Source organism: Chaetura pelagica, unplaced genomic scaffold (genome assembly GCF_000747805.2).
Source record: "Chaetura pelagica isolate M959 unplaced genomic scaffold, ChaPel_1.0 scaffold109, whole genome shotgun sequence".
NCBI lineage: Eukaryota > Metazoa > Chordata > Aves > Apodiformes > Apodidae > Chaetura > Chaetura pelagica.
In genome coordinates this window covers 2,243,327-2,264,660 of record NW_009970725.1, presented here as the reverse complement: position 1 = coordinate 2,264,660, position 21,334 = coordinate 2,243,327, and the positions used below count along the sequence as shown (strand labels likewise).

Below are 21,334 nucleotides of genomic sequence, written 5' to 3'. Positions count from 1 at the left end.
TCTGTAAAGGATAGTTCCAGGATGCTGCTTCTGCACAATTAAAATGGACCAGCATAAATAAAATCTCATATTCAGCCACACAAATAAAGATACAAGGAAATAAATGTATTAAGAACTGAAAGCCAGCCCTGAAAGGCAGATGTGTAAGGTTTACGTAGGGAGGCTATAGAGTATCATGTAACAAACCTCTAAGGAAGACAATAAGTTTAAGCTCAAGGAGTTACACTTCTGACTCTGTTCTTTTCAGTATACATATAAGTATGTAATACATTATAATGTGGCATATGTATTACCTACAGTAGCTATTAAAATGCTGTTAAGCACTGCAGGACAATAGACTTAAGTTTAATTGAGCACACAACAGTGCACACAGTTTTATTTTTGTCATTATTTTTTTGCTACAGTAGCTGATGCATTATTACTAACCTCAATACCTAGTTGACATATAATCTCCATTACTGCTTTCAATAAAAATACTGCTGATTTTTTTAGCAGTAGTTCTGGAATACATCTCTTGTATAGAAGGATACTACTGTCTTGTGGTGTAGAAAGCATTATGCCTTGTGTCTGCATTAGGGATCTTTGGTACAGAAAATGCTGTTTGACCCGGACCTTGTACCTCAAAGCCTTGCAGGCTTGGTTCTGCCCTCCTCCCAATTGGCTCCAGCTCTTTTTTTGGACCTCTAAACAAGAAACTGAATTTTGACGGAGTTCTTAAAACAACGATGCACATAAGGTGCTTAGGATAGCACATTAGGTCATTTAAGAACTGTTAGTGCGTGCAAGCCCCATGTCTGAAGAATAATACTGAGATATGCATTTATTTAAGAAAAAAGATCAGGACATTTAATTTAAGCATCCTTTGTAACACCTATCTGTAAAGACCAGTCCTTCAAGCAAATGCCTGAGTATAGTAATTTATGTCAATGTTGATTCCAGTTTTAGAGCCCAAGTAAGTAAGTAACTGAATCACGTCTAATTCTCATATTTTCTACACAGTGTCATCTGTGATGTTTTGGAATACTATCTATAAATAAACCCATATTATCTGTTACCATTCCTTAGTTGTCATATTAGGGATTATTTATTTCTTTACAGACACTTAAATAGTATTTTTTTTATATTTCATGTCTATTTATAAAGTATATTTGCATTTGCATTTGTCACATAACAAAATATTTTTAAATTGCAATTGTGGAATTAGATTTGGTAAATTACCTTCTGATTTATAGGGTATAGTTTTGTTTTTAAAATTTGATTCAGCTTGGCTGCTGCTTTTGTGGAGTATACTGATTGTCTAGCTCTTCAGTGTATAAAGTGTTATCCAGCACAAATACTCCACTGAGCTTATGAAAGATGCAGGATTTGAAATATTTTGTAAAAGCTTATAAATTTGTCTTTCATAAGTAGCTCTGAAGCTCCCACATTGTTTTTTTCCTCAGGAGCAATCACACACAGTCAAATAGGACTTTGTTCTGCAGTCATTTTCAGAAAAGTTTGTAGCACCTTACCATAGTGGGCTGAAAGTTGCTAGTGACTGATGGAAGATGTTTTGTAATCTTGTACATGGGCTGATTACTCTTTTATTGTAACACTGATATGATTTCATTTTGGGATTAGGTAAAAAAAATTGAAATCATTATAATTTATCTTGAAGCTGTGTTTTGGGCTTTTTATTAGGTTTTTGCTTACATTTTTTAAAGATTAGGTAAAAAATAATAAATAGAAATGCATGTACAAAAAATGTAGAATATTTTGTACAAAATGAGTGAAAAATATGCTTTCTGTTTTCAGCGGAACTTTCAGGTTTGCTCTTTATAGGAGATGCAATTCTACAGGTGAGTAAAATTGCACAAGTTCTTTTGTTTATATTTTTCTACAGAAGTGAAATGAAATCTATACTTATGAAATGTAGAGTAAGTCTTCTCTTTATCTTTTTAATAACAGATTAATGGAATTAATGTGAGAAAATGCAGGCATGAAGAAGTGGTGAGCTTTTCTGCTTTTTAGTCTACTTTTTATCTTTTGTAGTTACTGACACAACAGTGTGTGCTGATAGCAACATGCCAGTATCAGTTGTATTATTGTTGTTCCTACATAAATATGGCTGTACCTTTTAGCATGGCAAGCAACACAGATTTAGTGCAATCTCCTCTTTATAAATTTGCTGTAATTGCTGTTCTCAGATAGGCTTCCCTATATTAAAGGTGATTATTTTATTATGCAGATTTTAGCTGTACATATCCCAACACTACTTCTGGCTTACAGCTATCAAATTTCAGCAGTGCTCCACCTTTCTTGCTGTGTGAGGTCATTTTAATTTTAGAAGCTGTAATTTTGACTATGCTGGAAATTTGTTGTTTGATTGGTTTTAATCCTATTGAAACAAAATTATTTGTCTGCCTTTCATTCTCTGGCTGTTACTTATGAGGGTGCTCTTCTCCTTCAGTTAAGCTCTTACCTACACAGGTTTAAAATAGTGCATTATGGAGATTCCTTCCGGAGTAGCAATGTGCATTTGAGGGCTCTATAGTGGGCTGATTCCCTTGGTAAGTCAGCTTTGTTAGAAGTATAATGTAGTTTTGTTATATTTGACTTTTTCACTTTTATTAAGTGCTTGAAGAAGTAGGAAACCCTTTACTTCAGAAACGAATGCCACAAATGAGAAGATTACCAAAGAAATTACCTTCAAATCCTGTGTAGCTCCATAGAATTTGTACCTGTAGTTTTAAAATAAGGTAGAAATGATATATCTGGAAGTTTACTTTTTATGAACTGCCAGTTCAAGGATGCTCTGTGTTTCATGCTGCATTCTGTTCTATGAAGATTGTTTGACACAGGCCATTCAGGTACAGAAAGCACAAGTTAATTAAGATGAAGTTCTGATGAACAAGATAGTGCAGGCTGAAAGATTAGGTGCCTGCACTATTCCTCCTCTCAGGGTGCTTTTGTGTAGTGGTTTTGTGTTGAAAATTTGTGCTGCAAATCATGTTTCACTCTTAAGAGCCTTCATCTTACCACTTACCATATACACAAACTAATAGTCATATTTACAGTACTTTTAAGCTTTGTCTGTGCTACAGTGATCTGATTCTAATCTTTTTAAGCTTACCACAGTTGTTTGGTTTTATATGCATTAATATTGTAAGTGCCTCAATGAGATTTAAATAGGCTATTGGAATTTCAAGATGTCCATAAAAGATACTACTAGAAGTCTAGACTTTCACACACTCAAAGGCATATTGAAAACTGGTAAGAACAGTAAGATTATTTTTTTTTGAGACAAATGCTTAACCATTATTATTATACATAAATCTAGTGGCTATATATGATCAGATATAAACACTTCCATGGGCAAAAAATATTTTGGAAAGGCTGAAAGTGCATATTGACATAGGGCAGTAAGTGTCATCATGTTAAAGTTTGTTTTATACTTTGTAGAACATAATCTGTTTCTCAAACTCATTATAGATAATTCTCTCTGAATATTTTTTTTTTTTTAAAAAAGGAGTATCTTATCAATTTTGAATGTGCTTTTGTGTATGTGCAATTGTTTTAAGAGTTTAAGAAATACATAAATTTTAAACCAAATTAAATCTTTGTTCTAACTAAGAACTAACTGAATAAGAGTTCTTAAGCATTATGAATAAATATTCAGCAATATTTAAATAAGATAATATGTCCACTTGTCATTTTATAAGCTAAAATACATGAAGAAGTTATGAATACAAAATATAAAGTAGTATGAAAACCAGAGCAATTGAACTCTGGTCATATTTTTCTTTTCAAAAACATTCACAGTCTTGTGGTACATATTTGTGGAGTAAATTTGTTGTAAAGCTTGATTGTAATCCCTGCTGCTATTGTAACAATAGATGTAGTTATGCATTGTACAGTAATCTGTGGGTTTAAGCATAGCCCTTAGTAAAGGGCAAGTACATCAACTGATTTGCTAGCAGGAGTTGTGGGAGGGATCCTGTCTACAGCATGCCCTTTGCAGTTTGAGTTGTTCTAGCACTTTTGTCACGCAGTGTTTGTCAAATACCAGATCTGTGGCTCTAATCTCAAGGTAGCAGAGAAAATAACAGTGTATGGAGAACAGTTGTTCACATCAAAAAGTCAAACAGTACAGGAAATTTTCAATCTTATTCCACCTAGGTACTTTTCAAATGGCTATGCAAGGTACATGAGTTTGGTGCTTTGTTTCTTTCTAATTTTTTAAGCAAGTCATTAAGACTTAACAGGTATCATAGTATGTGAGAATATGGTAGTGTTTTGGTTGTCTGAATGTCTTAGAAAATACTCGTTGTAAACCAGTGTGGAATTTTTTTCACTGTATAAAGCTGAAGATGCCCATAGAAAATTCAGACTTGTATCTGCAGTGAGCATACTATGAGTTTTCATTCTTTTTCAAAATCCAAAACTTCTTGTTGCATGCAAAAACATTTTTGGCATATGTCATATCTTTATAGCTCTGCAATGAAAAGATCTGTGGCATAATCATTGCAGCCTATCCTATTACACTGATGGTTAGTTGGTCCTGGTATTTTACCAGGCTTTACCTATAACTATACTATTCATATACAATATTTTTCTATTTGAATTTCAAAATTAAGTAGTTTAATTGAATTAGTGCTGTAATTCATTGTAGGGAGAAAATTTCTCAATATATAGTGAAGTCAGTTAGCTTAACTGTTGTGAGCAGTCCTTTGCTGTCTTTGTTGTCTTCCATTAGTTATAGGATTCAGTGATGCACAGAGCATGTTACCCAGGAAATAATCTGAAGCCTGAATCTGACAGATAGGTAAGTAATCAAGCAGGCAGGCAGGATGGGTGGATAGATGGATGGATAAGACTCTTATAGGTCTGGGCAGGTAGGTTTATTCACTTCTTAATAAACTTTACAGGAGGCTTCTACTCAGTTTCTTTCTAGTTTTTCTTCGTTTTGGGTGAATCACTTAATTTTGAGCTTAGTAAAAGGTGAGAATATTATTCGTTATCATGAAATCACTTTATGAGTTTCTATCAAAGACTGAATGCTGACCTGTTTTTTTATCTTGGGTTGTAAAGACTCCCATCCAAGCACAGCATAACACTGATTCACTGTTACTGCTCTCCTATGGTAAAATAAATACATACTCTCTGTGGTGAAGTACCATCAGCATGTGAGAAGGTTGAGGAAAAATAATCTAGCCATTTTCTTAAAAAAAAAATAAAAAATCTCAACATCATACTAGCAATTTACCTCCAAAAATGCAATATGAACTTGAATTTGGAGGTCAGAAGAGTCCATTGTATCTGTTAATTTACATGAGTTCAGGCTCTTTCTACTCTGGATATATTAATTATACCTTTTTCATTCAACTATTTTTTACATTTTACAGCACCACTTTTAAAAAGGCTTTTAGCTGAGTAATTTGGTCAAACAATACATAATTTGTAAATCCACACACCTAGTCTTTTAAGGACTCACAATGGATATGTTTATTCATAAGGCTGGAGACTTAATACGTCTGTAGTCTGGAAACTAATGTATCTGTAGCTCTTACTTCCATTTATTGTCCAAAGATAAACCAAATCACTAAAATAATGTTCTTGAGACACATGTGGAATTTTTTGGTGGTTCTGTTCACTAACAATGGCCAAAATTTTGGAAGAGAATGAAAGGCCCTGCCGTGAGCTACTTCCCTTGAGCTGCTACTGAGTGGCTTGAAGTAGGGGAGTATGATTCAACTCAGCTGTATACTGCCAGAAAAACTTGTGTTGAATTTACTGCTGGTACTGTTTCCAAGGTGATTGTGCACCAAAACTTCTGGGGCCCATGAGAAAGGAAGAATTTAGGTCAAATGAACACTGATATATTTATGTCTCTGAATTTAATGTGAATAAAATTTCCTAGATGATATCAGGAGCTATGATTACGTATCACTGGGGTTTCTTTGGACCTTAGTGTCAGTTTTTCTCTTAGGAAATAAAAATGCAATTAAATTAATAGGACTATGAAGTAATTTCTTCTTTCTTGTGTTTGGGTAAAATTCAGGATATGTTTCTAATGAAAAATTATAGCTTCTATGTGTCAGTTACCATGGCCTTCTTACATTCCCTGAAAACCCTAAGGAAAGGCTCATGTAGAGGTTGGTAGGTATCAAGACAGGATAGATATTTAGACTTTGGTAGATTTTATGTAGAGCTAGCTATAATATCTAGCACCATGTTTTTGGTTCAGCTGTGTTTTGTAAAAGGCATCTTTTCTCCAGCAGAATTATCTTTTGCTTTCCTCTCTTCTGTACATTCATAGCAGGGCTATAACTGTGCTAGCTCTCCCTGACTCCTCATATATGTTAAGTGAAGCTGACAGTACACAGAGTAGCTGACATTCATAGAATCATGGAGTGATTTGGGTTGGAAGGAACCTTAAAGAACTTCTAGTTACAACCATCCTGCCATAAGCAAGTACACCTTCCAGTAGATCAAGTGCTCCAAGTCCCATCCAGTGTGGCCTGAAAATTTCCAGGAATGAGGCATCCACAACGTCCCTGGGCAACCTGTTCCAGTGTTTCACCACCCTCTTAGTGAAGAACTTCTTCCTAATATCTAATCTAAATCTATCCTCTTCCAGTTTAAATCCATTTCCTCTTGTGCTGTCGCTGCATGCCCCATAAAATGTCCCTCCACAGCTTTCTTGTAGATTCCTTAACTGCAAGCATGTGCAGCAGATGAAGCTCTTAGTCCAATTCTTTGTTTAAAACTGTCATTTCATTAAAACTGGTTTATGAATAGTTCTGGTAATGTGTTTTTTTCCTAAAAGTTTTTAAGCAGAAGAACAAGCATACTGTATTTTGTAAGACAGGACTGAAAACCAAATGATCTGAAATCTCACTCCCTCTTGACTTTGCAGGTGTGCCTTTTGGTAAATTATATTTTTATGTTAACTTTGTTTCCTTAACTGTGAAATGGAGACCTAGACTATTAACAGCTTTAGCTCACTAAATTAAATTAAGTACTTCAGAATTTGTTATGCAAAGGGTCTCTACATTAATATAGTTCTGTTTGGTAACAGTGAAAACAGCAACTTGCAGATGCAGATTGCCACCTCCTCCTATTATGTGGCAAAGATCCTCTACTGTGTAACTCATAGCATACCCATTTAATCCTTTCACCTCTAGATTGAATAGCAACATTCAATATTGAAGCAGCAATTTGTAACTTTTACTTTAAAAGTTAAAATTAATTTTTTTGTAAATCCAGTATTTTCTTAGGAAAAAGAGGCCAAGTTATTACATTTTTTTCATACAGCTGCCGTTTTCTATTTGAGACTTGAGGAATAAAAAATGTGCTAATGTCAACTTAGCTACCCTGGTGTGAGTAATAAAACCATCTCTTACAATGTATTACAAAGTGCTTATTGTTCATGAAATTTGGAGCTGTCAAATATTTCAGGACTGATTTGAAACAAGGGTTGTATCAAATGCAAAAGAAACTAGCAGGTGCAAATACTTTACTGTTCTGTGTGGTGGAAGTTCCTTGGATGAAATATATACTGGAGTAGTATCCTTAACATGTATTAAGCTGATTTTCTATACTGTTCTATTTAGCTATGTGTTTTTTAGTACTTAAATAGCTCAGTAAAGGCTTGAATCTATTCAAGCACTATGATGTTAGACTTTTAAAATGTGTTCATACATTGCTTGTCCTCCTAATTTATGTTTGTTGTTTTTTTTCTCAAGGTACCTGTAGGTGTATTAGTTATTTTATTAAGATTTCCTCTTTTAAAACTACCCATCAAATCTACTAAGTTTTAATAGAAGGGGATAAAATATGTCAGCATGACTAATACCAAGTCTGTATGATTAATATTATTATTTATTCATTACATAGTAAAGTCCTCAAAGCAAAAATCCATTAACTTTTAGTGGGATAGAGTGAAAGGTTGAATCACCAGTTACGGTGCAACATCCTTCCAATCACTGCCATTGGTTCCTCCTTTGTCGTGCAGTTCTGTTACTGCCAGAAGCCTGAGCTGCAAAGAAAACCGACAATTGAGCAGCAGATTTAAAATATGTACATTAAGTCATTCTTTGTTTGTGACCTTGTTTACATTGATATTTTACTGGAAGGACTAGAGTTTATGTGCTTCCTTAAGCAAATAGAAATATTTTTTTTTGTTTGTATGTGTGTGTTTTTAAAAAAGTTTTCATTCTGCAAAACATCTTCCAGTTGTGGAGCTATTCTTCTCTTTGACTTTGGTACAAGGGCTCTATTTTTATTTTGCTGTGCATGGATGAAATGCTGTACAATAGTAAAAAACAAAAACAAAACCAAACCAAAACAAAACAAAACAAAAAAACCAAGAAAAACAGGTTGCCTCTCTGGTGAAGCACCAGAGTCCCAGTTATTTAAAATCTGTTTCTGTATGGTTCATATTTGAAAAAACACAGTACACTTTGGCTAGGTGTTCTCAATTTTTTGTTTTCCTTGATCTAACTACTCCATAATAATCTAGTGAGACTAGACTAGAATAGCATAGAGAGCATCAAAAGCCTCTGAAGGGCAGAGGAAAGCACTCTAATTTAATGTAGGAAAACCAAAACCTTGTATAGGCATGAAAATTATCTTCCTTTTCCAGCATTTAGAAAGAATTTTACTCATATGGACTAGAGATTTCTGTCCAAGTGGCAACAGCGGTGTTTTTTTTAAATACATAACAACTATGTGGTATAGACTGAAAGCAAATGTTCACCTCTAAAAGCCTACATCTTTATTTCTTATGTCCTGACAAGGTCCTAACACAAAACACATTGGACAAAACAGAGCATATATACTGATTTATCTAGCCAGAAGAAGTCATACGTACAAGCTGTGCTCAAGGAAGTGCAAATGTACACACACATAGAGTCCTCTTATGTTTTTACGGCAGTTACAGTATCTGATTTAACTTGTCAGAATTGTCATCATTCTGGCTACAGTAAAATCAGATGACTACCAGGAACTTTTTATCCAGGAGTAATTTAACGCCTGTACATATTTTAGGTCCTTTTTTTTTTTTTTTTTTTTTTTTTCCCCCTCTACAATGGGTCTTTGTCTTTTGACAGTTTGTTCGGTGGAGGAGGAAGAGGAAAGGAGAATGGACTGTATAAATTTTTCAATAGTATCCAGTGTTGGACTGTTCCAGCCAGATACATGGAGGTTTCCAGATGGCCCACCCCATACTTCTCGAACCTCTAGTATGGTACAGTATGGTACTGGTGTTTTGGTATCTGTTTATGAGCACTGGGCCTATTTCTAGATATGTATTTTTTATTTAGTGTTGTTCTCATAACATTGGTGTCTTTCTACAAGTTCAGTTTGGTACTACCTATTTCTCTATTAGCTGTTTTGCAAGACTGTGACCAGTAAAAGATTCACAGATCACAAGAAAAACTTTGGTACAGATGTGGTTGCGAAGGGAAGAGACTCTTCATTAAAAATTACAAAGGCTACCCATTCTTTAGATTTTAGAGCAGAGACCTGCAGGAGTTGTTTCCTCCCAGTACTGTTAGTACTTTTCTGAGCAAAATGGGAAATAGTGCTCAGGCTGAAATGACATTGCAAGGATAATGAAAGATCTTTAAAGGAGGTCTAGCAAATGTACTCTATTCCACTTCACATACCCTTGTCAAGCCAGTACTGATTCAGAATATTTCAAAGGTTCTAATTATGCTGACCCATTAAAAAGAAAAGTTCAAGGGAATGCTCTACATCAAAAAAATCCCATATTTTAACATGTTGGTGTGCAGTAGAAAGTACTGAGGATATTTCTAGGTTCCCTGAAATACAGAAAAACCTTCCCTTCTTGTACTATTCTGAGTATAATGACGTGCTTCACAAAATCTTCACCATATCTCATTTGTCTTAAAGGCGTTTTTGACGTCTTTTACTCAGTCGTATCAACATGAAAAATCTAATGTAACGCACATTCAAAATCCCCTGTGTACTTCAGATCATAATGTATTATTTCTGAATCACTGGTTGCAGAGAGAAGTGTTGGTGAGAGCTAACATTTATGTAATGAATGCTAACAGATAAAATAATTTTATTTAAATTCTTTCACCCTGAAAGATTGCAGTGTTTTACAGACTGTATAAAGCATCCTTCCATCAGCCAAAGGTGAGGTTTAGAGTAAAATAAATAATCTGCACAACAATGGCAACAATAACAAATCTGTGAGATAAAGCATTTTTTTTCCAGTTGAAATGCAGGGAGCTTTGGAATTTGGCAATACCAAGACATTTACATTTTTACTTTTACTGCTACAACTACAGCTTTTAATATCCCAGAAGGTGTCAAAACCAACATTTTTATATGACAATAGGAAAGTGTTACCCAAATGAGAGTGTGCTTTTTAAAACAATCTTTCTGTATAGATATTCCTTAGATAGCTTTGAGTTACATGGCATCAGCAGTGTTTTGCTTATTTTCTGAATTTTTGTAGACCCTGACAGAACATAGAAAATTGCAAAAACCAGAATTATTGAGGTTTGAGGGGCCTAGACTTCCTAAAAGTGAGGCCTTGTAGCTTGTGCATTAATTTGTGATATTCTGACAATTTTTCCTTCAAGAAACACATCCTCTCCATGTAACAGTCTCTAAATTATGGGGTTTTTTTAATATTTATAGTCTCAAATGGTAATTGACTGCTGGCAAGAATGGAATTCTGTGGGGTTATTGCCTAATTAGGAAAATAACAAAAGGTAAAATAAGGGTTGCGAGAAGTAGCCTGATCTTGAATATATCAGAGTTATGCTTGCCTTTGAAAGTTATGAGGATCTTATGCTAGAAACTGATTAAGCCTGTAATTCAGCACATTTTCATCATTATGCTGAAATAGATATTAATATCCAGTCTGCATACTTCCAAAGTCAGTTTTGCCAACACCCTTAAAATTGAGATGCTGATGAAAATGATCTTGAAACTGTTGAGCCAATATTATTTGTGAAAATTTCATATTACAGGATAACTATGTGGTATCCCAGTCCAGCAAAACAAGTTTGTATTTGCCTGAAAGCAGGAATTTAAGGATTTTACTAAATTGGTTACTTTCTTTTTTACAAATACTCAGGATGAACAAGGTCATTTTCTCAACTTCTGCAAGATACAGTACAGTTCTGCAGCAGAAAGGCTGCCGTTACACTAAATGGCATGCAAGTATGTCCTTATGTGTTTCCTCAGCTGAAAACTTTTCTTGCTGAGCACATTCCATGACGTATTACAATATCTTTCTCAGAGATTAGGTCCCAAGCTGCTGAGAAGCTTAGCAGAGTTAACAGCATATATGGATCTAAAACATTATTTCAAATAGAAATTTGTCCAATAATTATTCTTCTCGTCATTGTGAGGTTGATAACACTTAGAACTGAACAAATAGGAAAAGGCTTGTACATTAATATTTATTAAAATTTAGAATAAAAAATTTATTTCGAACTCTTTAGGACCATTTTTTATTCATTTTTCATGAGCATTTGTATGCTGGGGCTTGATTAGTGTGGCTGTTCATGAAAAGTAAATGTTAAGGTCATATTTGCCAACAGCAAATTTTATATTGAATATGTAAATGTGAAATTTGCTGCTGTGTGTTTGACCCCAGCTTTGCAACAGGATTAGTGTGAGCAAATTCTTATTCTGGGTCTGGTCTTTTTTCCCCCAGAACTGGCGCTCTGCTTAGCCTGACAAAGTATTCAAGTAATGTTTTCAACAACCTGACTCCTTATCTCCATTAATGAAAGATTTTTAAAATTAAGAATGCACTTTGAAATGCTGTGTCTACTTAATGACTTTCACTCTTCAAGCATTAGGAAAGGGAACCATAGCTGACATACAATCGAATAATGTATATGCATTTTGAATACTAGTAATCATTTCACAAATTACATACATAAAAACTGTACTTGTTTAGTAAACATATAGAGCTGTCCTGGTTTGAGCCAGGATGAAGCCAATTATCTTTTTACTATTTTTTTTTTTTTTTCCCCTTTGGTGAACTCTTTTAAGCAGCACAGAAGTTTTCCAGCTAGTGGACTGATCACAGAATCACAGAATCAATCCTAGGGGTTGGAAGGGACCTCGAAATATCATCTAGTCCAACTCCCCTGCCAGAGCAGGATCACCTAGAGCACATCACACAGGAACGTGTCCAGGTGGCTTTTGAATGTCTCCAGCGAAGGAGACTCCACAACCTCCCTGGGCAGCCTGTTCCAGTGCTCTGTCACCCTCATAGTAAAGAAGTTTTTTCTGATGTTGATGTGGAACCTCCTGTGTTCCAGTTTTGACCCATTGCCCCTTGTCCTATCACTGGACATCACTGAAAAAAGCCTGGCTCCATCATCCTGACACTCACCCCTTACATATTTGTAAACATTGATGAGGTCACCCCTCAGTCTCCTCTTCTCCAAGCTAAAGAGACCCAGCTCCCTCAGCCTTTCCTCATAAGGGAGATGTTCCACTCCCTTCATCATCTTTGTGGCTCTGCACTGGACTCTTTCAAGCAGTTCCCTGTCCTTCTTGAACTGAGGGGCCCAGAACTGGACACAATACTCCAGATGCGGCCTCACCAATGCAGAATAGAGGGGGAGGAGAACCTCTCTCCCCAGGACCCTTTCTCCTACACTACTCTCCAGCAGGTCAGCCCCCAACCTGTACTGGTACCTGGGGTTGTTCTTCCCCAGATGCAAGACTCTACACTTGCCCTTGTTGAATTTCACGAAGTTTCTCCCCACCCAACTCTCCAGCCTGTCTAAGTCTCTCTGAATGGCAGCACAGCCTTCTGGTGTGTCAGCCACTCCTCCCAGTTTAGTGTCATCAGCAAACTTGCTGAGGGCACATTCTGTTCTCTCATCCAGGTCGTTGATGAAAATACTGAACAGTACCAGTCCCAGTACCAACCCCTGAGGGACTCCACTAGTCACAGACCTCCAACTAGATTCTGTCCCATTGACCACAACTCTCTGACTTCTTCCTTTCAACCAGTTCACAATCCATCTCACTGCCTGATAATCAAGACCACACTTCCTCATTTTAGCTACAAGGATGCTGTGGGAGACAGTGTCAAATGCTTTACTGAAATCAAGACAAACCACATCTACCTCTCTACCATCCAGGGAGAGAAAATAAGGAGAGAGACTTTCTGGATTGAAGACTAAACTGGACAGCTTTAATTAAATACTAACAATAAAGGAAAATATGTACAATTATAGAAAAATATGTGCAGGAATGTGCAAAACCCCTATCACGTTCTGCAACTCCCAGCAACTCCCAGGGCACCTCCTGAGCTGTGAGCAGTTCCAAAATGTCCCGGAGGTGCCAGAGAGAGTGGCAGAGCAGACGGGAGCTGAGGGGAGAGTGATGGGGTCAGGAATGCACAGGCCTAGAGGCCAAAGGAGATGGATAGATGGAGTCCTCCCTGGATGGGAGGGGATCAAGAGCATTGTTGTCAGTGGTTTAGTTCCCAACCCTGAGTCAAACTGTGACAAGAGCTCAACTGTGAGAGCACCTCTTCTGGTAAATTTGAAATGTGACAACAGTTTGACTGAAGGAGTAAGGGATTCTGATATATTTAATGATGTTATTTTATTTCTCTACATGTAATATGGATAATGTGTTTAGTCGTTTTCATAATGTTGAGTAATTTATGTTAATTTAGTACAGGGGATGAAGACTCCTAAGTGACTATATCATTTTTCAAAGGTTTTCCTGACTAATTAATGAAATATGGCCATTGATATTGAGAGGCCATACACAACATTTTTCTTCAATTCAGTTTGAAATTATCTGATGGAATGTGCTGTGTTCTGATGTAGTGTTGATCAGCTCATATACTAATTTTTTTTCTAGAATAGGGAGTGTTTTTTCATGCATGTATTCTATCCCTGTGGGCCACAAGCAAACTCTTACTATTATATCTTAGAGATAATGATATTACTTCTTGCCTTGATTTTCCCATGTAGTTTTTTACAAATTTCATGACTGTAGCTCTGAGTGTCTGTCACTGAGTATTATTGTGGCAGCTCTAATGAACAGAAAATGTCATTCCAGTATAACCTGTCTTTTTGCAGGTTATTGGATGGTAATCAAACACTTCCTTAAAGATGTGTCAGGGAAATCTGTAATGGAATATTTACTATGGTGTGTATTATACTATACTGTACCCTAAATATATATATTTTTTTAAGTCCAAGATAATACCTCTTATTAAGTTTCTCTAATTTAGAGATCGTTTTATCCATCTTTTGCTATCTGAAATTCTTGTTAGAGAATAGCAATGCCAAGGATTGGTTGGTAGCCTGAAGAGAATTGGCAAATTCTTATTCTGGCTTATTCTTACCACTCTATATGCTGTTGGACTAAAACTCACTGAAATGATACTATTTCCATGGGTAGTTAAGGTTGATTTCACAGAGGTGTGCAGATATGATAAGTAGGAGGAATGTCTACATATTTTCCGTATAATAGAATGCTTAAAAGAAAAAAAAATCTTTGAATTTTTATGTTATGGATCATTGAAGGTAAATGTGCAAAGCCTCTGGACGTTGTTTAGTGTTCTAAATGTGCTGACAGCTTTTGTTTTAATATTCTACACAATATATATTTGAAACAAACAAACAAAAAAATCCCACCAGAATCTCAGCATAGCTCACTGTCACAGTCAGTTTGTGATTTTGAAGAAGTCATTGTGTCTTAAATAAGAAATCCTCTGTAGAATGACAGAATAGCCTATCCGTGGTTGTGCATACCAGTGCACACAGGATGCTGTTCAACCTTGTGGCAAAGCTGTGTAGAAATAGGTAGAGGCAATTGTAACAGTTGTGTAAATACTGCTTCTGTTTCAGTAGCAGTTTGTTTTGTTTATTGAGAGGATTGCACCCTTTCTCCCCAGGTGGCTTTGGTCTGTATTTGATTTGGACAGTGAAATCGCTCCTAAATAAAATCTGGTTCCTCTGTACATTTTTGAGCTATCATACCAGTGAAAGATTTACCCAAATATGTACAATTGTAAGGAAAGTGTGTAGTATTGGTAGAAGTTGAAATATACATGTTAATGCTACTAGTTGAAACCAGAGTCAGGCTTCTGGATTTATAATATTTGACTAATGATAGTGTTGAGTAGCTTACCTAAACACATGATGATGATTTTATCAGTGTTGTAGAGTTGTAATGTACAATTAGAAAACTGTCTTAAAGTTTTGTGTTGTTCAAAAGAATTCAAGTTTCCTATTTAGTATGTTTAAAAAAATCGTGGAACGAACACTGTTTTGTTTCATCCTCACTAGGAACAGTTCTACCGGTATTTCTAATATTTTCAGTATTATTAAAGGATTTACCATGTTTCTCTTAGCCAGCTGTTTTGGAACTCATTAAATATTTAGTTACAAAACATGAGTTAGCTCAGAAGGATAGTAGATGGCAAGCAGCTGAATATAAAATAACTATCAAAAAATTGAACAGCTGTGAGAGTTTAAAGTAAAGGGCTTCTTAGTACTGTATAATTACACAGGTTGTGAAGTGTGACTGAGTAGTCTTAGACAAGTAGAGCCATACACAGAGAAGGTAATGTGAAAACAAAGATAGGAAGTTCTGAATTCTGGCAGGTACTCACTACATTTAAATACACTGAAAAACTCATGCAACTTGGAAAGATTTTGAATTGGAGTCTTCTTGTTCTTTGAATTTTTTAGTGCTTTCATAGGTATTTTCTTGTTGTGAGTAACTGCGTATCATTTAGAGTGGCTAGTAAATGTTTCTTCGTGTCTTTATTTCTTCTATAGATCACAGTCCCAGACCAATAGTAGTCCATGGAATATAGGTTGGGACATGTTAATGAGACCTGTTGTTTGGAATGTAAATCAACATTTGTGTTACTGTCAAGGACTCCAGAGTATGATGTTCCCAGTTTTGATAGACTTAAACTTGTAACAAGTTACAATTCCTTGCTTTTCATAGTTTCTATATTGGAGTAATGGCCTCCTAATGATTAACTATGAACTGGAATGGCCAGTAAGTGCAAATTTAAGTGAAAAGGATTTAAAATTAGGGTACAAGACCTAAGAATGCAAATTAAGCACTTACAGCAATATTTTTATGGGTGATATTTATTAATGATGCTAATAAGATTAATGAAAGAAGAAAAAGAAAATGCTGTAGACTTTTCCTGACAGAATTTACTTTCAGAATATTTTTTTCCTGAGGTGTTTGAATTGGTATCTTTTGCTGGGGCACTGTTGTATTACTTTTTAAAAGATGCAACTAAGCAATGAATGCAGGCTATTGCTGTTGTCATTGAAAGTTTACTACACACTTTTATTTGATTGTGAAGCAAAAGTAAGTTTAAAGATTTCCAGGAAGCTGTCATCAGATCTTTTAGATAAACTTGTAAGTACTTAATTCCACAACTGTTAGACTTAAAAGAAACAGACTATTTTTTCTAAGTTGAGTGAAAATATTTTCTTTTTACTTTGGAACTACATTAAAAAAAGAACTTACAGGAGTCTGTGTGCTCTCTGCAACCTGTATTTGGTCCTTTATTTCCTGATGGATTTTTTTTGTGTGAGTTAATTGTATTTCCAATAAATTATTTGTGAAATTAATCTATTCCTTCTACCTACTCATTACACTTATTCATGTTGCTTACATCTGATTATTTTAGTCATTTCCTATGGAGGAAAAGCTGTAGAAGTCTCTTAAGTGTCAGCTAATACAAATGGCCTATTTTGCATGTAGGCTTGCAACATGATTAAATCTGTCTATTTTTGAAGGTGAGTCACTAATAATGCATATACAGGAGTCTATAAGGTGATTGGTATGACATTGTCCATCTGAGGAGAAACCACCTGATGGTCTAAACGAGTGCTGTCACTTGCAATGAAGAATAGTTTTGTTTCTAAGTGGGCAGTCTGATGTCACTTGTCAAAATTCATCAAACCCGGAATCTCAGTTTATGTTGCTCTGAAATGATATTTTGTTTAGTAACTTAGTAGCTAGAACATTCACGGAGTAAGTGCTACCTTAGTTCAGTTCCCGTGTCATCTTGAGAAGCAATAAACCTTTATCCCACTTTTCAAAATACTTGCTTACAGGTAAGCTCAGTAGAGTTCTTACTGCATCACCCTGCACTTTTGTAAAAAGGTGCCAGTAGCAAGATAGATGCAGAAGAGGGCTCTGAATAGGAGGGCACATCTTCCTGCATCCTTGGCATGTGCACCATTCTACCCTGTATTTCCTTTTTCCTTGTTTGAAGAAGCTCCCAGTTCTACTGGGAGCCCATTTGCATCTAAATACCTAACACAGGTTCTGGAACCAGGCAGCAAAAAATAAAATCTACTACTGTCGTAGTGTCAGACTAAGTTCTGAAATATATCTAGAGTTGTACAGCCTGATTTGGAATCACTGTCATAAAATGGTGTTCTAGTTCGCTCCATATATCACTAAGAGAAATTTTCTGAAGAAAAAAAAAAAAAGTGTTATAGTTTTTACTATTACATTTGCTGATTAACTTTCATTGCTGGCAAATTCTGTGACAAGTATTAGATCATAGGAATCAAAAACTCTACATATGCAGATGTAATTTCAATGCAAAAATTCTGTAGTTCTTTTGAGGTTTTATTTTTATATCTATATATATATATATTTTAATACTAATAATTTGTGCTTATGAGAAGGAGAACACAGATCTTAGGGACTAGAAGTATTCTGTTTTAAATCCTTACCACTTTGCTGATGGGTACAGTTCATTGGTAATTTAAGAGGAGATTTAAAGACTTTTTCAGGAAAGAATATTTACTGAAGTTTGAGAGACTTCACACTTGAGTGCTTTCCTAAATATATTAAGAGAGACTTCAGCATATGCTCAAGTGTTTTCTTGAACTGGTACTTTAAAAGGTTTTATAAAATTAGAAGGCATTGTAGACATCATTAAATGTTCAGACTAATATTATTAGTATTTAGAGATTTTATTCAGCAATATCACATATCACCAAAAAATTCAAATGGTTCCCTTACAGTCATTACAGTAATTTCAGGGCAATATAGACAAGGTCATTCTAGAAACACTGGCTCTTCATTATTTCACATTACTACTACTTCAGAAAAGTGCAACTATTATTTTTGCCTGTCTCACTCTTACTTGTACACTTGCATTTAATTAATATTGAAAATCTTTTTACCATTTATACACAGTGGAGATGAGGCTCTAATTGTATTCCAGGATTTATAGGAATTGTTATTAGTGGCTGGCATTGTCTTCCATAATTTGATTGCAGTTATTATAAGAGCATTGATTCTTAAAATAGCCACTTTTTATTTTTTTTTAAAAGCAAGTAATTGTGGACCAGTCACTCATCAAGTAAAAAGCTAATTTAAAAAAAGACATTAAATGTTATTTGTATTCTACCCAGCTGTGGAATATTTTTGTGAGGGTTGGGATTGTCATGAGAATCATTGATCCATCACCAATTGCATGGACTATCCCTAGTAAAAAATATTTGTCAAACATTCAGACACAGTTCCATAGGATAAGTGGGGGTGTAATACAATTAGCCTGCTATTTCCAGTGACCTTTTTTTTTTTTTTTAATGTACTGAAGAAGTGCTATGCCACTTTAATGCCACTGATAAACCTTTGGTGAATCAGGATCACAGTTCACTGTTTTTCCTATTTAAAATGTACCTTAACCTTGAATGAGGAAAAAAATCAAACAAACCAAAATTTGCCCTTTTGGATTTTATGGACTTGTGTATCAGGGATTTAAGGAATTTAACACAATTATATCAAAATATAGAAGTAGACATGGCAAAATGTGAAAAATTTAGGAAGTCTTCTAAGTGACTGCAAATTCTTCAGAGCTTCATTGTTTGCAGGACATAGAAAATAATAGTTACTTATTCTGATCAACCTAGAACTAGCTTTAAGTTTTCCTTATAATTCAGAAAACATGCTGTAATTCTGAAAACGATGTATTTAGATTTAGATTTAGATTATCTACTTTCCTTGTATATTTTACAGTAACCTTGAAATATTTCCTGAATTATCACTACTAGAAATAGCCAACACATAGGTTGTTCGTGATAGTGTTTGATTGACAAGCTATTGGCAATGCATATACAATAAATGTGAGAGAGCTTTATTCAAAGAGAGCAGGATAGCTGTGCAGATATCTATCCATGTCTTTATCTAAAAATTATATCATGATTGACAACTTTTTTCTTCAGTATGTTCATGAATTGAATTGAGTGGTAAAACTCATTACTGCTTTAGTAGTGGAATACACTCCCAATTAATTACTCATGTCCACATGGATATACTTAGAATCATAGAATAATAAAATCATTAAGGTAAGAAAAGATCTTCAAGATCATCGAGTCCAATCATAATCCAACTACTACAACCACTAAACTATATCCTGAAGTGCCACATCTAAACGCTTCTTGAACACCTCCAAGGATGGTGACTCCACCACCTCCCTGGGCATCCCATTCCAATGCCTCATCACTCTTTCTGTGAAGAACTTTTTTCTAGTATCCAAACTCAGCCTCCCCTGGCACAACTTAAACCCCTTTCCTCTTGCCCTATTGCTAGTTACTTGGGAGAAGAGACCACCACCAGCCTCTACAACCCCGCTTCAGGCAGTTGTAGAGAGCAGAAAGATCTTTCCTGAGCCTTCTCTTCTTCAGAATAAACAACCCCAGTTCCATCAGCTGCTCCTCGTATGACATGCCCTCCAAACCCCTCACCAGCCTTGCTGCTCTTCTCCGGACATGCTTCAGGACCTCAAGGTCTTTCCTATATTGTGGTGATCAGAACTGAACACAGTACTCAAGATGTGGCCTCACCAGGGCTTAGTACAGGGGCAAAGATGCATTTATTTTTCATTAGTGTACCTTTTCCAAGCCTGAACATACAAAACATGTACATTCATGCAGTCCTTGTTTTACCGAAATAGTTCTATAAAATTTTGACCTAAACTGATGTTAGGCAATAAGGAAGAGAGAAATTATTCATATGCCAGTATCTCTGACAATTGGTAGAATTCTACTTACATTTGTAAAACTCTAGAAATTGAAACTGTATCATATCTGCTAGACAGAGTGTTTGACTCCCTCTTTTCAAGTTGTTGGTTTTTGCAGACACAACTCTCCATAACAATCAGGGACATCACTTCTGATTTTTTTCTCTTTTTGTAGAAGTTATCAGTTAATTTCCCATTAATGAACAGGAGCTGTTCTGTGGCATATGACTAAAAACATTCCCTGGTAAGTGTAGGTTTCCTGAGGTACCTCATTTTCTCTCTGCACAGAGGGATAGTAGTATGGAATGGTGTACACGTTGAATGAGGACACAAAGTAAGTGTATTCTATAAGGCATACTTGATTTAAAACAGTTCAGTAATTTTTCATTTCTTATGTAAAATAAAGACAAAAATTGTAAAATAACAGTAAAGCTTTCAACTGAAAGCTACAGAAAGACAAATAAAAATTTAATTAAAAATCCCATTTTCTTCAGCTAACCCACTTTCCCAGAATGGCTTTGTTAATGATTGAAAAGTAAGTAAAATAGGATTGATAGCTCATCTCTTTGTTGTAATCATACCTAGTAGTTTTCTTTTTTTAATCTTTTATCTCTCTCTAGTCTTTATTCGGCACATCAGAATCTGTCACTTTGTGGATTATATGCTTCATACATTCCAAAATACACTCCAGTGAAATAAGTGATTTGAACTAAAACGTGTAGCAGCTTAAATTCTTCATCCTGTGAGATAGAAAGGTTTGAAAGAAAGAGAGAAAGAGGTTAGAGAAGAAGGTCACAGTAGGCTACTTATGTCAGCTCCTAGACTTTGCAGAACAGCTGTCACGATCCGTGACCTATTATATCTCCTTATTGGAGTGTATTAACTTATCAGGATTTGCTGAGAGATCCACACGTGGGTATCGCCTCACACAGAGGATACAGGAACTTATGTCCTGACTTTTTTGAGTGAATAACTCGCTCAGTGCTTACTTATATTTCTAACAACAGCAAGGTTTATTGTGGGGAAAACAAAGCAATTTGGGGCAGGAGGTTCAAAAGGAGTGGTTATAACACATTAAACATATATGGGTACACCTTAGTTACACATCTTATTCACGTGCTGGAAGGAGAGGGGAGGGGTATGCCCGAATGGCTGGATTATATTTTCCCCTATAAGCTGGGGTAGCCGGAATTGTCTCACCACACGGCGGCGCAGGTAGGATGAGCTGGGTAGCAAAGAAGCTGCGGGCACTCCAAGCGCATGTCGCCCCCCCTCCCCGAGAGAAGCGGCTCCGGGACTTTG

The 21,334-nt window shown here is 35.6% G+C and overlaps 1 protein-coding gene across 1 annotated transcript in view; it reads left to right on the top strand.

The window, feature by feature from the left end:
- The window catches only part of SNTG1 (syntrophin, gamma 1), a 330,610-nt gene that overhangs the window by 190,420 nt on the left and 118,856 nt on the right, over positions 1–21,334 (top strand). Inside the window, exons 6-7 of the mRNA XM_010006812.1 lie at positions 1,795–1,838; positions 1,948–1,989. Coding sequence (XP_010005114.1) covers positions 1,795–1,838; positions 1,948–1,989 — 86 coding nt within the window. The remainder of the gene's footprint in view (positions 1–1,794; positions 1,839–1,947; positions 1,990–21,334) is intronic.